At 46.7% G+C, this 14,632-nt stretch overlaps 2 protein-coding genes across 3 annotated transcripts in view; one reads left to right on the top strand and one right to left on the bottom strand.

Moving 5' to 3' along the window:
* The window catches only part of nbas (NBAS subunit of NRZ tethering complex), a 283,815-nt gene extending 276,934 nt beyond the window's left edge, over positions 1–6,881 (bottom strand). For both annotated transcript variants that reach the window (XM_054733731.2, XM_054733732.2), the window contains exons 1-3: positions 6,673–6,881; positions 5,856–5,907; positions 1,074–1,110 (exon numbers count right to left, since the gene is read on the bottom strand). In XM_054733731.2, the coding sequence (XP_054589706.1) occupies positions 1,074–1,110; positions 5,856–5,907; positions 6,673–6,765 (182 nt within the window). In that variant the 5' untranslated portion in view covers positions 6,766–6,881. The remainder of the gene's footprint in view (positions 1–1,073; positions 1,111–5,855; positions 5,908–6,672) is intronic.
* A 111-nt stretch (positions 6,882–6,992) lies between these two features.
* On the top strand, positions 6,993–13,118 carry ddx1 (DEAD (Asp-Glu-Ala-Asp) box helicase 1). The gene is made up of 26 exons (XM_015975458.2): positions 6,993–7,070; positions 7,189–7,240; positions 7,357–7,420; positions 7,505–7,534; positions 7,640–7,736; positions 7,865–7,912; positions 8,038–8,121; positions 8,241–8,324; positions 8,412–8,488; positions 8,570–8,642; positions 8,741–8,817; positions 8,892–9,006; positions 9,098–9,236; positions 9,368–9,428; positions 9,522–9,620; positions 10,855–10,944; positions 11,007–11,195; positions 11,285–11,336; positions 11,425–11,571; positions 11,640–11,731; positions 11,816–11,888; positions 11,965–12,037; positions 12,133–12,175; positions 12,246–12,341; positions 12,421–12,541; positions 12,615–13,118. The coding sequence occupies exons 1-26, from the start codon at positions 7,055–7,057 to the stop codon at positions 12,743–12,745; spliced, it is 2,223 nt and encodes a 740-aa protein (XP_015830944.1). The 5' UTR covers positions 6,993–7,054; the 3' UTR covers positions 12,746–13,118.
* The last annotated feature ends 1,514 nt before the right edge of the window (positions 13,119–14,632 follow it).

Genomic DNA, 14,632 nt, shown 5'->3' with positions numbered 1-14,632 from the left:
GATGACTGATATAGTCGACTGTCTTTATTCTGAGTTGTAGATATTAGATGAAACAAAAACAAGTTGAATTTCACTTGTTGTAAAAGCAGAACACTTTTTGTTCCCTTTTCAAACCTAGAAAATCCATTAGTTTCAGATTTCTTGCTTCCCAAGTTTCAGATTGTACTTAATAACTCATCTACAAAGTTTGCATTAAAGAGACAATGTGTAATTTTTACCATTAATTTCTGGAAATATCCATCAAAATGTTGTTGAAAGTGAATTAAACGAAGCCCAGTCTTGAAAAATGTTGGCGGTTTTGTAACACAAACATAAAAATTAGGTCTAAAATACATGGAAGTGGGCCTAAGTCTCTGGGCGACGCCATATTAGATGTCATGTTTGCTTCTACGGGAGCCCATGAGGACAAAATGCATTTACTGATTTGTAACAAACGGTTACAAAACTTTTGCCATTCTTAAAAGTTGTTGTTTTACACATTTATCTCTTCTGTTGCTGCCAGTGATGAAAGGAAGTCTGATGTGCTTATTATTTTGCTGAAGTTTGCACTCCTCAGGGCTTTTTGACCCTAATGGGCATCCGTTGGTAAGGACTTACTCCAACACAAAAATACTGTTTACTTGCAATGATTTAGGTGTCTAATGCCCCCGATCGCTAGGAAAAATACACACTGTCACTTTAAGGGAAAATCGTGTCTGCTGTTATCTGATTCATTAGCTAATGTAATAAATGTAGAGCAAAACAAAATGAACAAAGTTGGTGTAGATGTGTTTATACAAAACACCACAGCCAAAGTTCGTAATTTCTTAAGTAAAATCTCTGTTTTATTGTAAATTGAACTTGACCCAATAAGTTTTCTGAAAAGGATTCCCCTTCTAACAACACTAAAAACAGTCTGAATTAGTTTGTAAATCTTCTAAATTAGGCAAGGGTTACATAATTTACCATGAATCCTAAAAAATGCAATCCGGATTATTTTCTATTTTAAAATATAAACAGCAAAAGTGTGGTTGCAGAGTCAAAATGGATGCAATCATTACTTTGAGTTATTAGCAAAACAATGACAAACTCACCTGTACCACAGATAGTGAAGGAATAGTCGAAATGGTCCTGTGAGAAATATACAACAATCAGCAAGAATTTTTTTTGGTACAGCTGTGATTAAATACTTTCTAATTTCTGAGTTTTATTTTAACTCCATAGCCTTCCTAAAGAAAAATAGCTGCATCCCTGGGAACAGATGACCCCAACATCTAGTTCTGTTTCGTTCCCTCCTGACTGCCAGTGGCAGTAAACAGAGTGGATGCATCTCCTCGCGCTCTGCGCAGGTCGAGTACTAATGTAAACAAAGTCACGCACGTGACACGTAGCGCACCTGGTCGCGAGTCAATAAATTACGCGCCGATAGCTACGTTCGCGTCTCTTTGATCTTCTCGCTGTTGACCTGGCGACGTGCTTCGTGGGTCAATCACTCCGTAAGTCCGTGATTCGGATCTTGTCGGTCTAGAGGTGAGTACACTTATTACTTGGCGTCATCCTGCCCAAGACCAGGTGGTCGGAGCGCTCAGAGGAGCCCTCTGGGGCGGTGGATTGACGCGTATCTGTCGATCGTTACCGAGAGCGGGCGGTGCGGCCGGCACCGTTCGGACCGCCGCTGCGGGCTCGGACAGGGCTCGCTGGCCGTCGTTTTTTTTCCCCGTGTGAAAGGGGAGGGGGGTGCGGCCGGCGAGTGCTACAGGTAAGTGGGGCTGGACGTTCTGACCGTGGAGGTGTCACGCTCAGATTACCCAGCCGACACACACACATTGTGTGCTGTTCAACAACTCCAGGACTGAATCGCGTTCTTCAGTTTTCATTGAAGTCCTCGCTCAGTTCCTGTGTAGTCGCTGGCGTCTCCCACAGGGATGTTGGCGTGTACGTCATGCGGGGCTCCCCTCCAGGTGGAGGACGGCTAGAACATGTGTCCAAATTGTCTGGGCGTCGGTCACCTCTGAGAGGCGCTGACTGACCCATGCATGAACTGCAGCAATTTGCCGCTGGCGGTGCTGGAGGACAGGCTACGTCAAGTAGAGTGCCTCCTGTTTAAGTCAGACCTGCCGCCCTCTGGTATCCTTCATCCGTGTTCCGGGAGACGGAGAGATGGACCGGCTGAGGAACGTGGCTGCCCGAGGCACAAGAAGCGGCGTGTGGCGCACCCCTCTCGCCAGGAAGTGGACACTTCGCGGGTGGAGGTGGAACAGCTCAAAGTGCTGCTGACCAGAGCCCCGGATGAGGGGGGCTCGGACGACCTGATCTCTATGAGGGCCTCAAATTCCAAGTTTCAGTCCCTCGGGGAGGAGGGCCCCTCTCTGGGTCGTAGTCAGGGGCTGGTAGTGGAGCCCCAGGGCCTGGGAGGTCACAGGGACTCGGGGATGTCTCTCCATAGCTCAGAAAGCTCGGAGCTCGCGGAGGACCCCTGTCAGTTGTGGGCGATTTTGCGAGCGGCACTGGCCAGGATTGGACTGGACGACGTGCTGGTGGCCTGTCCGGTAGGGAATCCCTTCTTCCGCCGGGCTCCGCCGGCGCCCCCGTGTCAGGTCCCACCATCACCGGCCTTTGTGGAGGAGCTGCAGCGGTGCTGGGGGGACCGGAGGCAGCTCTCCCACCACGGTAGGGATGCCAGGACACTGGCATCGATGCGGGAGGCAGGAACCTACGGGTTGGACCGCATGCCCCCAGTGGACCACTGCGTTGCTTCTTTAGTGCTCTCCCCGGATGAGGCATTGAGGCACAGGGTTCGCTGTCTGAGCACCCAGTGTCGGGTGACGACAGCTTACTGTGCCGGGCTAACGACATCGGGGAAAGGGTGGTGCGCACCAGCAATTTGCTGTCGGTGCTGTTGCTAGCCCAGTCCCAGATGCTGCAGTCGGACGCAGCGGGGACGGCACTGGGTGATACAAACGACGCAGCCCTGCAAGCGTTTGGGCTGATGTCCAGGGAGCTTGGTCGGCTGTTGGGCACACTGGTAGTGGCTCGCCGGCAGGCCCCGGTGTCGGATGACTGCCGACAGAGCCTGTGCGGGCTGCCCGTGGTGCCGGTGTTGGGTATTTTTATAAATGTACCTTTTTGAGGCCTAAAAGATGCCCATTTTGTGTTAACACTTCATGAATCTCTGTGTTTGCCAACTGTGGCTGTTCATGAAAGGTTGAGCAAGGATGTTGATTGTGGGTTTCCAACTGAAAACTGTACCTCTGTAACCTGAGAAGGCTCCGCCTTCTCCCCCATCCTTTGCTGAATAAAGCCCCTGAGAAACTGAGGAGATTTGGGAGTGATGGGGGAAAAGCCTCGAAGGAGGTTTTTCCCTGCGTTAACTCTCCTTTATTTTGGGGACTCGATAAAATGTCTTCCATGTTGTCAAGAGTGTTTATTTCAGGTTCCAGGGTTATGGAGATTAAATATTACCCCACATGTAATTACTTAACATTTTGGTGGAGAATGCAGGCATGCAGAGCTGGTGAGCTGAAGGCTTTCACCAGGAGCAGAGGGGGCCTGGTTAGCTCCATGGATGGGTTTCCGCCCAGCTCTCGCATGACGATTCACGGACATTACAAATAATCTCTCTCTCTCTCTTTCTCTCTCTGTGTGTCGTCCTTTAAGGTAAAATGGGATAAATCTAAAATTACCTATCAGCCGGGCCAGTTGTTCAGGCCCGAGGCTGAGAGGGCGTTGGAACGTCGAGCGGCAGTCTAGACAGTCCACAGAGGCCTGGAGTGGACGTAGCGGGGCAGGGGTCCACCCCGTGACACAGTCCAGGCCACGAGGGGCACGGGACCCTCGGCGCCGGTTTCGTCCGGCTGCCCCCGTGCAGGTCACCCAGCAGACCGCGGCAGGGACTTGGAGACACTCGCGGGCAGGTCAGGCACCGCCCCGGGGATCCTCGGGGCAGGACTGTGGTTCTCCCTGGCAGAGGCCGATGCCCCGCTGGGGATGGACGCCCTCGCCAATGCCTGGCCATTGATTCGGCTGTACGCTTTCCCGTCTTTCCCGTTGATCTTACCGACCCTCCATCAGGCGAGGGACTCGTCACACGAGGTCCTTCTGGTGGCGCCAGACTGGCCCATGAGGGTTTGGTTTCCGCTGCTTCTCAGTCTGTTGAACGGGGAGCTGTGGCGATTGCCGGCAAGACGGGACCTCCTGTCTCAGATGGAGGGGAGGATTTGGCATCCATCACCAGATCATCTTCAGCTCACGGTGTGGCCATTGAGGGGGGCAGGCAGCCCCCAGTCGGCTTAGAGCCCTCCATCCACCAGGTGCTGGATAGTGCCAGGGCTCCGTCTACAAGGGCCACGTACACTCGCTGTTGGCAGCGGTTCTCTACCTGGTGTTCCGGCAGGGAAGTGGACCCTGGTTCTTGTTCCCTGTATGAGGTTCTGCGGTACCTCTGACACCTGTTTGACTAAGGCCGAGCTGCCTCGACCCTTAAGGTACACCTGGCGGCTATTTCGGCCAACCACCTCTTAGTGGATGGCAGGAGTGTTGGGGCTCACTGTTTGGTGACCCAGTTTCTGCGAGGCGTGAGAAGGTTGCGTCCTCCCTTGTGCAGGCCGGCACCTACTTGGGACCTTCCCCTGGTCCTGCAGGCCCTGTGTGGGCCACCCTTTGAGCCGATGACTACCGCCCCGTTGGAAGTGCTCTCTGTGAAAACCACCTTTCTCTTAGCAGTGACAACGGTTAAATGGGTCAGTGAGCTTCACGCACTGGGCATCAGCCCCGCCTGCCTGTGGTGGAAGGCAGATGGGTCATGGGTGACGCTGTGGCCCAACGTTGCCTTTCTTCCCAAAGTTCTGCCCTTTGGCTACGTAAATGCTGCAATCAAGCTGGGGGCGTATTTCCCTCCCCATTTCATTCGGAGGAACAACGGCGGGCGAATTTGCTGTGCCCGGTCCGGGCACTGCAGCTCTATATTGTGGCCACAAACACTGTCCAGCAGTCGAACCAGCTAATTGTCACGGGGGAGTGAATAGGGGTTGAGCCCTTTCGAAGCAGAAGCTGTCGCATTGGGTCGTGGATGCCATTGCGATGGCTTATGCGGCAGTGGGTGCAGTGGCTCCCCCTGGGATCGTGTGCCATTCCACCAGGAGTGTTACTACATCCTGGGCGGCGATGAGAGGCGTGCCACTGGCGGACGTCTGTGCGGCGGCGTCCTGGGCAACTCCGTGCACGTTAGCACGCTTCTACCGCCTCAACGTTGGCCACGGGTCCATGCTCGCTTTGGCGGTGCTGCCTCTGGCGACTACCTCCTGAGTGAAGGTTAAGTTTTACGTTCCTCGTGACACTGCTGGCATAAGTCATCCACTCTGTTTACTGCCACTGGCAGTCAGGAGGGAACGAAACAGAACGGAAGTTATGGTGTAACTATGGTTCTGTGAGTTCCTGGATGACTGCCAGTCACAGGGGTCACTCGGAACTTCTCGGGCGAGAAGATCCCGGGAGACCCGAACGTAGTTATTGGCGCATAATTTAGACTTGCGACCAGGTGCGCTACGTGTCACGTGCGTGACTTTGTTTACATTAGTACTCGACCTGCGCAGAGCGCGAGGAGATACATCCACTCTGTTTACTGCCACTGTCAGTCATCCAGGAACTCACAGAACCATAGTTACACCGTAACTTCCGTTATATTTTTGCACTTGGCCCTTTCTGAGCTCTTTCACATAGACATACTTGTGTTTTATGATGCATCAGTTGCCTTATCTAAGGTAAACTGGTGTAAGCTAACACAAATGCACATAATATTTCACATATTTCAAGTAAATGTAAAAATGGACCCAATTAGGTGTTTATAAAACTCGTATTCAACAATAAACAGACCTTACCTGTCACAGCTTTTGCTACAAGGGAAGTGCTATGCTCCTTGTTGCCCCTTAACTGAAATAAATAAGTTAGAGATTATTATCTATCTTTTTATTGAAGAGCAAGTCAACCCCTACCAGAGTCTAACTCCACTCCCACTTCATGTTTGAAAAATGCAACAAATGCTGTTGACTGGCAGACCGAGAGGGAGGAGCTGCTAACAAATACACACACACACACACACAGGCTCACGACAGCATTATGACATCATAATGTACCAGTTTACATCATAGCATACCTCTTAGCCAATAGCGGTGGCAGATTTAAATTAAAATACAGTGCAGAGTTTTTACCTGACAACGGCACAACACTGCCAGTTTTAGGCAGAATATTTAAATTTTAACTAAGATGCACTGAAGTGCCAAATTATTGATGACACGTGTCTGCAGCAAAAGTTTTTTGGGGGGTGACTTGCTCTTTAAATAATGACAAAACTGCATGCTTTGTTTGCATTTTGCTGTCTTAAATGCTCCAATGACAAATACAACATTGCATTTTTTGATTTTGTCCCTTTTTCTGTTCATGCACCTTTTCTCCCAGTGGATTACTGTTCATAAAGAGTCAAAATATACTCAACACTTTACTGTGTTACTATGAAAGACTGTGAAACTCGTGTTAAAACAAAAACCAGGTGAAACGTGTTCCATATTTCTGCTACGTGGCTTTGCGTCGCTAGCCTCCTCCAATGATGGTTTGTTCGCTGACGACTTTTCTCCAGATAATGTCATAAACAAGTATCTTACGAACCATAAAAATATGCCAACTGTTAGTATGTCTCACCTGGGTGTCGGTTTCTGGTGGCCATTCATTTATAACCAGTAAGTCGTACAAAATGTTTTCATCTTCGTCTTCTATCAAGCTTTTGTCAGCCATGATAACTCAACTGTCAGAGCAACTACGGCGAATCGCGAGGGGAAAAATAAATAAAAACTGCGTTGAACCGTTATCCAACGGGATAAAAGTGAGGTTCACAGTTTCGTCTGGAAATATAAATTTTGAATATAAATATTAATTTACACGCGAATACTCTGCAGCTCAGTGTTATATTAAATGTGATTAGTTACGCAGTAGTTTACCATGCGGAACCAATCTTGCTGGGTCATTAAACGAGTTGCACCGTAGATACGTCACATCCGGCTGGGTTTCACTCGTTGGAGCAATAATGGCAGCCTTTTCTGGTAAAATGTTTGCATTTAATTTCTTTTCTTCGCTGTAATTTCATTGAACTTTTTAATAGCTGACGGTTTTTAAAGACCACCCATCTGGAAACATTAAACTTGTCTTTTTTATTGACAGAAATGGGAGTTATGCCTGAAATAGCGCAGGCTGTGGAAGAGATGGACTGGCTGTGCGTTACTATATATAATATATATGTAGAAACTGCTGAACGTAACCATGTTCTTTTTGTTGTTGTTATTTTAACATTTAACTAATTATATGTTATTTGATCATTTGTGATTTCAGACTACCCACGGACATCCAGGCAGAGTCTATTCCCCTGATTCTCGGTGGAGGAGATGTACTCATGGTGAGATTGTTTACACATTTTCTTTCTTCCAAATGCAAATAACTGCTTTTTTGACAACTGAGTCACCCCCTTTCTCCTTTTAAGGCTGCAGAAACCGGAAGTGGCAAAACAGGAGTAAGTAAAGCCGCATTATTCTGAAATATAACAATAAAATAGCAATTTATAGAATGTATTTTGCATCAGATGCAAACAATTTGCTGTTTTTATTTTTATCACAAGGCGTTCAGTATCCCAGTGATTCAGATTGTGTATGAGACCATAAAGGATCAGCAGGAGGGCAAGAAGGGCAGAGCTCCAGTCAAAACTGGAGGAACTAGTGAGATCTTCATTGTCATAAAATAAAATAATCATTTACTGTCAAATTATGTGGCTGTTATGCTATAAAACAGATAGGAAGATGATACTTTTGTGAAAGAACTGCAGAAAATCTTTGTTTTGTTCCAGTTTTCAACACCTGGCAGATGAACCCATATGATCGTAGCACACAGTTTGGTGAGCCTGAATTAGATTAGCCCAACTTGAAGACAATCAGATGAATTTCTAGAGAATAAGAGTCTTTTTTCAGCTTTATTTGCTTGTATTCTTTGTTTTATTTTATTTTTGATGCATCTTCATAGCTATCGGACCTGATGGCCTGTGCTGTCAGAGCAGGGAGTTTAAAGAGTGGCACGGCTGTCGGTCCACTAAAGGCGTCACAAAAGGTGTGAAAAGCCAAGAACTACCTGAAAATGAATTTTAATAACAGATCTTTTTGAATAAATCTACTAATTTTTGGTACATTATTGGTGTAATTTACTCAGCTTTCTTCTTATTTGTGTAGGAAAGTACTACTATGAAGTGAGCTGTCAGGACCAGGGTTTGTGCCGTATCGGATGGTCCACCAGTCAAGCAGCACTGGATCTGGGTGAGCTCCAAAGAGTCATAGTTCATCAGAACCCACTTCTGTTCTATCTCCGTTAAATAGAAACCTTTTTTTCTTTTACATAACTAGGAACTGATAAGTATGGCTTTGGCTTTGGCGGCACTGGAAAGAAGTCCAACAACAAGCAGTTTGACAGCTATGGAGAGGTACCAAATCTGACCTACCTTAAGACTCATAGAGGATACTGGAAACACATTTTCAGGCATCTTTTCACTTCCACTTTGCAGGAGTTCACCATGCATGACACGATCGGGTGCTACCTGGATCTAGACAAGAATCAGATTTCATTCTCTAAAAATGGTGCTGTGCAAGTGGTCAAACGTTTGATTATAATTAAATGGATTTGGTTATAAAAAATAAGAAGTTTGAACTAATCTTTTGCTCTCTCATTCATGAAGGAAACGACCTGGGTTTGGCATTTGAAATCCCTCAAAACCTGAGGAATCAGGCTTTCTTCGCCTCCTGCGTTCTCAAGGTCTCCACTGACGAAATACTTCCACCGTGAAATAGAAGAAAGCATCTTAATATGACTTCTTATTGTTTTGTTAGAATGCTGAGCTGAAGTTTAACTTTGGAGGAGAACATTTTAAATTCCCACCTAAGGAAGGGTTTGTGGCTCTGGATCAGGCATCGGAGGGCCACACAGTCAAATCTTCACAGACAGGTACCATTAAAGCCACCTTTTTAAACAAGGTTGATATATTTCTATAAAAAACGACTTGCTGATTAGTTTGCTGTGCTCTGGGAATGTACAGGCAGTGCCAAAGTGAGTCAAGTGAAAACGTCATCAAATGCTCCCAAAGCCCTGATCATTGAGCCGTCTAAAGAGCTGGCAGAGCAAACCTTCAACAACGTCAAGCAGTTTAAAAAATATGTGGATAATCCTAAATTAAGGTGGGACTGGAGATAAAAACACACGAAGACTCGGACTGTGTGTGATTCCTGCAGAAAACATCTTTCATGTCAGTAATTCCTATATATGACCAGTAGGTGGAGCCAGTGTGATTGTTGTTTTGTCACTGCAGGGAGCTTCTGGTGATCGGTGGTGTGGCAGCCAAAGAACAGCTGGCTGTGCTGGAACAGGGGGTAAGTGATGTAAAGCCTTCAAATGCTGGTTTAGTTAAAACCCGTTAAAATAAACACACACTGTCGGTCTGGTTTTGTTTTTCCTTCAACCAGGTGGACATAGTGGTGGGAACGCCCGGCAGGCTGGATGACCTCATCTCCACCGGGAAGCTGAGTCTGGCCCAAGTCCGTTTTCTGGTCCTGGATGAGTGTGTACGTGTGATGCATCTGCAGTGTCTGAGCGAAACACACAAACGCCTCTTTCATTTCAAATATACCGCACAAGCCCGTGTCCGTTAACCTGAGAGGACAAAACGTCTGCTTGTAAAAGTGGCTTTAAAATGTAAACGTCTGTTTTTGCTGTTTCATAGATCTGTTAAACAACGTCCGTCCTGCTCAAGTCTATAAAAACGTTGTCATTTAGAGAAGTTTAGCCTTTCAAAATCCTGTTTGATTACTCACTTATTGTTGTAGTTTATGGAAAATCAATGTTCCTCTAGCTGGTTGCATGAATGTTTTTGTTTTCTACACTTTGGAGTTCAGTAGGAGAGTGAAACTGTGTTTTATGTACTTATCAGCGGTCCGGTTGACCTTTTGACTTCAGTGCAAACAGCAGAAGGTCTAAAGAGTGTCTTCTCTGGGCCACCATTGGAGAAATGGCTGATTTTGGTGGTGAACAATAAAAATCACAGATGTTGCTGCTTTCCTCCCAAACGAAACCCTGATCCCACAGAGCGCGTGACTGTTTGTTGCAGATGTTACAGAATCAGAAACTGCAGTTTGAATGGAAGTCAGTGGGATGTGTTTGTCCTCAGCAGTCCTGATAGACGTGAAGTCGGTTCTTGTTTTGTTTGGGGGGGGGGGGGGGGGTAGTTGCAGCAGTGACCCTGAGTAATCAAATTGAAACGTGAAGGGTTAAATTCCTCAAACATGACTCAGCTTTTATAGATTTGAGCTGAAGTTGTTTAAAAGTTCTGAGAAAAAAAGCATAAAAATATTTTTAGCCACTTTTACGAGCGGACGTTTACGTCCTCAGAGGTCGCAAGAGTGTCTTGTTTTGGCTCATTTTTGTTTTCCGTAGCGTTCCCTTGGTCTTCTTCAAAATTCCTAATTGAATTTCAAATGTGGTAAAAAGAAGTTTTGGGACAACATGTTATCCCGTACGCACAAACGACGCTAGAACGGAACGAAGAGGGAAAACTCCTGAGAGTTAAAAACGTAGTATGGCACAGTACAGGAAAGCGGTTGTAACACAAGCCAGGACGTGCTGAAAGTGCCACCAAAGTACAAACTGAAATCATGAATGTTTACTCTCAACGCTAGACGCCCCAACATGGAGGGAAAACCAGGAGCACTTCCTGTAGGCGGAGAGTTCGAACGATGTATAAAATAGATTTTATTACGCTTCATTTGAATAAAAACAGTAAAGTGTTGCTTGTGTTTTCAGGATGGCCTCCTGATTGCAGGCTACACTGATTTTATCAACAGGATCCATAAACAAATCCCTCAGGTGACATCCGATGGCAAAAGGCTGCAGGTGAGCTGAAGAAAGGGTTAATTTCTCACTAGTGACGACTAACAGCTGGGTTCTGTTCCCAGGTCATCGTGTGTTCGGCCACACTTCACTCCTTTGATGTGAAGAAGCTGTCTGAACGCATCATGCACTTTCCCACCTGGGTGGACCTGAAGGGGGAGGACTCGGTTCCAGAGACCGTCCATCATGTGGTGGTCCCCGTCAACCCAAAGACCGACCGTCTGTGGGAACGCCTCGGGAAGAACCACATCCAGGTTCCGCTTGTTGATGCTAGAACATGTTTATCTTACGGACCCGAGTGAAGAACTGATTTCATTCTAAACTTATTTTCCTCTTGGGTCAGACGGATGAAGTCCATGCCAAAGACAACACCCGACCAGGAGTCGGTTCTCCAGGTACCGTTGGTTTTCTTGCTTTGATGGCACACACGGGGGCAGTTTGGGACGTCTACCTCCTAATCGTGTTCATACGTGTGCGCTGTAGAAATGTGGTCAGAAGCTATAAAGGTGCTGAAGGGGGAGTACACGATCCGAGCAATTAAAGAACACAAAATGGACCAAGCCATAATCTTCTGCCGCACCAAGATCGACTGTGACAACATGGAGCAGTACTTCATCCAGCATGGAGGAGGTGAGACGTTAGTTTCACCGTCTGGTTTCCAGTCGGCTCACATTTCTCACACTGCTGTGATTCTGCAGGCCCCGACAGCAAAGGTCACCAGTTATCCTGCGTTTGTCTTCACGGTGATCGGAAGCCCAATGAGAGGAAAACCAACTTGGAGCGATTCAAGGTAACCCTTCAGCGTTCCAACGCCCCGCCCGTGGAACGTTCCTGCTCACAGGAACGTTGATTCGTCTGATTTTTGTGTCTTCAGAGAAAAGAAGTGAGGCTGCTGATCTGCACAGACGTAGCCGCCAGAGGCATCGACATCCACGGCGTTCCCTATGGTAACGGAGTGATGTGTTTCATAGACACGTGCAGCCATTTTGCTCTGCTCTGACCTTCTGCCTCCCTCTGCCTCAGTGATAAACGTCACCCTGCCAGACGAGAAGCAGAACTACGTCCACCGCATCGGCAGAGTCGGACGAGCTGAGAGGTGAGCGCCTCTACTGAGATTATTAATGTGTTCATCCTCCCTTTTGGACTAATTCATTCATTTTTAATAAATGAATTTGTTCTTTTCACCCTCAGAATGGGACTTGCTATCTCTCTGGTGGCCATGGAGAAAGAAAAGGTAAAGTTGGTTCGAGTTATCTCTTGATTGCACCAGCTGAAGTCTGTTTGTCTCCCCTTCACCTGTGCAGGTGTGGTACCACGTGTGCCCGAACAGAGGCAGAGGCTGCTACAACACCCGGCTGAAGGAAGACGGAGGCTGCACCATTTGGTACAACGAGAAGGAGGTGAACTAGGACCATTTCAGCAAGTTAAAAGTGCCTTTAGAAATAAAAAACCATCCGGCTGTTTTCCTTTTTACTTCAGCTCTTGTCAGACATCGAGGAGCACCTGAAGTGCACCATCACTCAGTGTGAGCCAGATATCAAAGTACCAGTGGATGAGTTTGATGGGAAGGTGACCTACGGACAGCGCAGGGCTTTAGGAGGTATCGAGGACAGTTTTATTATACTTTCTGTGTTTGTGTGGAGCGCTACATCAAACCTGTTGCCCCTGTCCAGGTGGAAACTACAAGGGCCATGTGGATGTCCTGGCCCCAACAGTCCAGGAGCTGGCCCTTCTAGAGAGGGAAGCTCAGACGTCCTTCCTCCACCTGGGATACCTGCCAAACCAGCTGTTCAGAGCCTTCTAAACACAACGCAGCTAGCGTAGAAACCTCCAGGCTTCCGTTTCAGGATTAATGTCGAATAGGAAGTGTGTGTGGATCCTGACCGAGTGCTACAGGGTTCGGGCTAGAACATGGCAGCAGTTTACCAGGTTTTTCATTTGGGTCATTTATTTAAATTTAGGTTAGAAGTTGGTAGCATTAAGTATCTGAGCCTTTAGCACATGTCTCTCTTTAGATTTACACTTCCAGTGACAACAAAGAGGAGCGAATACCAAACTTGAATGCTGAGCCGGATTTGTTTGCGTCTGGATTCGTTTTCTGATGAAATCACATAAAGTGGATTAAAAAGGTCTGGATGACGCGGGCTTGTTTTCCCTCAAATAAAATAAAAGCTTGATTTATGCATTCAAAAGAGAATTCATTTATTCTAAATGTACTCTATCTTCCAGTTTTTATACATTTAACTGCACTACTCTTAATGGACAGCAGGTTATTCTGCTCATGATCATAGGGGTGGTCACCCCAAAATCCTGACTGGGCCTCTTTAACACATCATCACTCTCTTTTGCCAACAGGCTTTCCCTTTTTAAAATCGGTTCTGGAATTTTCTAGTTTGCAGGGTATCTGCGGGTCCTTAAAAAGTCTTAAATTAGCTTTTCCAAATTTAAGGCCTTAAAAATCCTTAAAATTGACAAATAATCCTTAAATAGTTTCCAAAGGTCTTAAATTACCAAAGACCCAATAAACAAGATTCTTTTATTTCTATAAAATTTTCGTGAATTTCTAGTTAGTGTTCAGCATTTTGTGTGTACGATGTTGCCGTAAGCCGAACCGTAAACATTCGGTTGGTTGTGAAAGGGGGCTATTTTTAGATGAGCACATTAGCTGGTTAAGCTAGTGGGAGCTTGCACCATGGGGAAGTGCAACATTAATGGTAACTGGATGGCTAATCCCACATTCACGACGTGGTTAGCACCGGTTCCAGGCAATAGCTGGAAATTATAGCTTAAATTTAATTTTAAAAATTAGCTTAAATTTGGTCAAAGTGGCCTTTAAAAAGGTCTTAAAAAGTCTTAAATTTGGCTCCCTTAAACCTGCACATACCCTGAGTTTGGGGGTTACTGACCCGGTGACCACGAGCACCACCGATGTCTTCACTCTCCAGGCTCTCCAGTTCTTTGAGGCCCTGGTACTTCTCTAGTTTCTCGTGTTCCTTTTTCCTGATGCTGCGTCACTTTGAAAGAAAGAAAACAGCCTTTTATACAGCGCCTCCGAATAAAGAAAAATAATATAACGATTAAAAAACAATACAAAAATGAGAAAAATTAAAAATGTGATTTATAATATAGAAAGAAAGACAAAATGAAGAAGTTTGGTGTCTCCACATTAGCCACAACGGCTGTCCTCTGTTGTTTGTCCACCACCACAATGTCCGGTTGGTTCTCCGTCACCATTTTGTCAGTGTGGATCTGGAAGTCCCACAGAAGCTTGGCTCTCGTTCTCTACCACCTTAAGGGGTGTCACCCACTTTGACCTTGGGGTTTCCAGTCCATACTCTGCACAGAAGTTTCTGTACACGATGCCAGCCACTTGATTGTGGCGTTCCACGTTTGCTTTCCCTGCCAGCATCTCACACCCTGCAGGTATGTGGTGGACTGTCTCAGGGGTGTTCAGGGGCTGTTCCTGTGCTGCCATGATGAGTGCCTCTGTGCTGTCCTTCAGACCAGCTCTTTCTAGATATTGATTTTTTCTTTTTTTTTTTGCCAGCATGGATCATGTCAGGCCCTGTCCAGTTTTACTTCGTCTTCGTCGTCGTCTTCCTCCGCTTATCCGGGTCCGGGTCGCGGGGGCAGCATCCCAATTAGGGAGCTCCAGGCCGTCCTCTCCCCGGCCTTGTCCACCAGCTCCTCC

The sequence above is a fragment of the Nothobranchius furzeri genome, chromosome 3 (genome assembly GCF_043380555.1).
Source record: "Nothobranchius furzeri strain GRZ-AD chromosome 3, NfurGRZ-RIMD1, whole genome shotgun sequence".
In the NCBI taxonomy this organism is placed as follows: domain Eukaryota; kingdom Metazoa; phylum Chordata; class Actinopteri; order Cyprinodontiformes; family Nothobranchiidae; genus Nothobranchius; species Nothobranchius furzeri.
The sequence above is the reverse complement of the archived record's forward strand: the minus strand, read 5'-3'. Positions and strand labels throughout refer to the sequence as shown.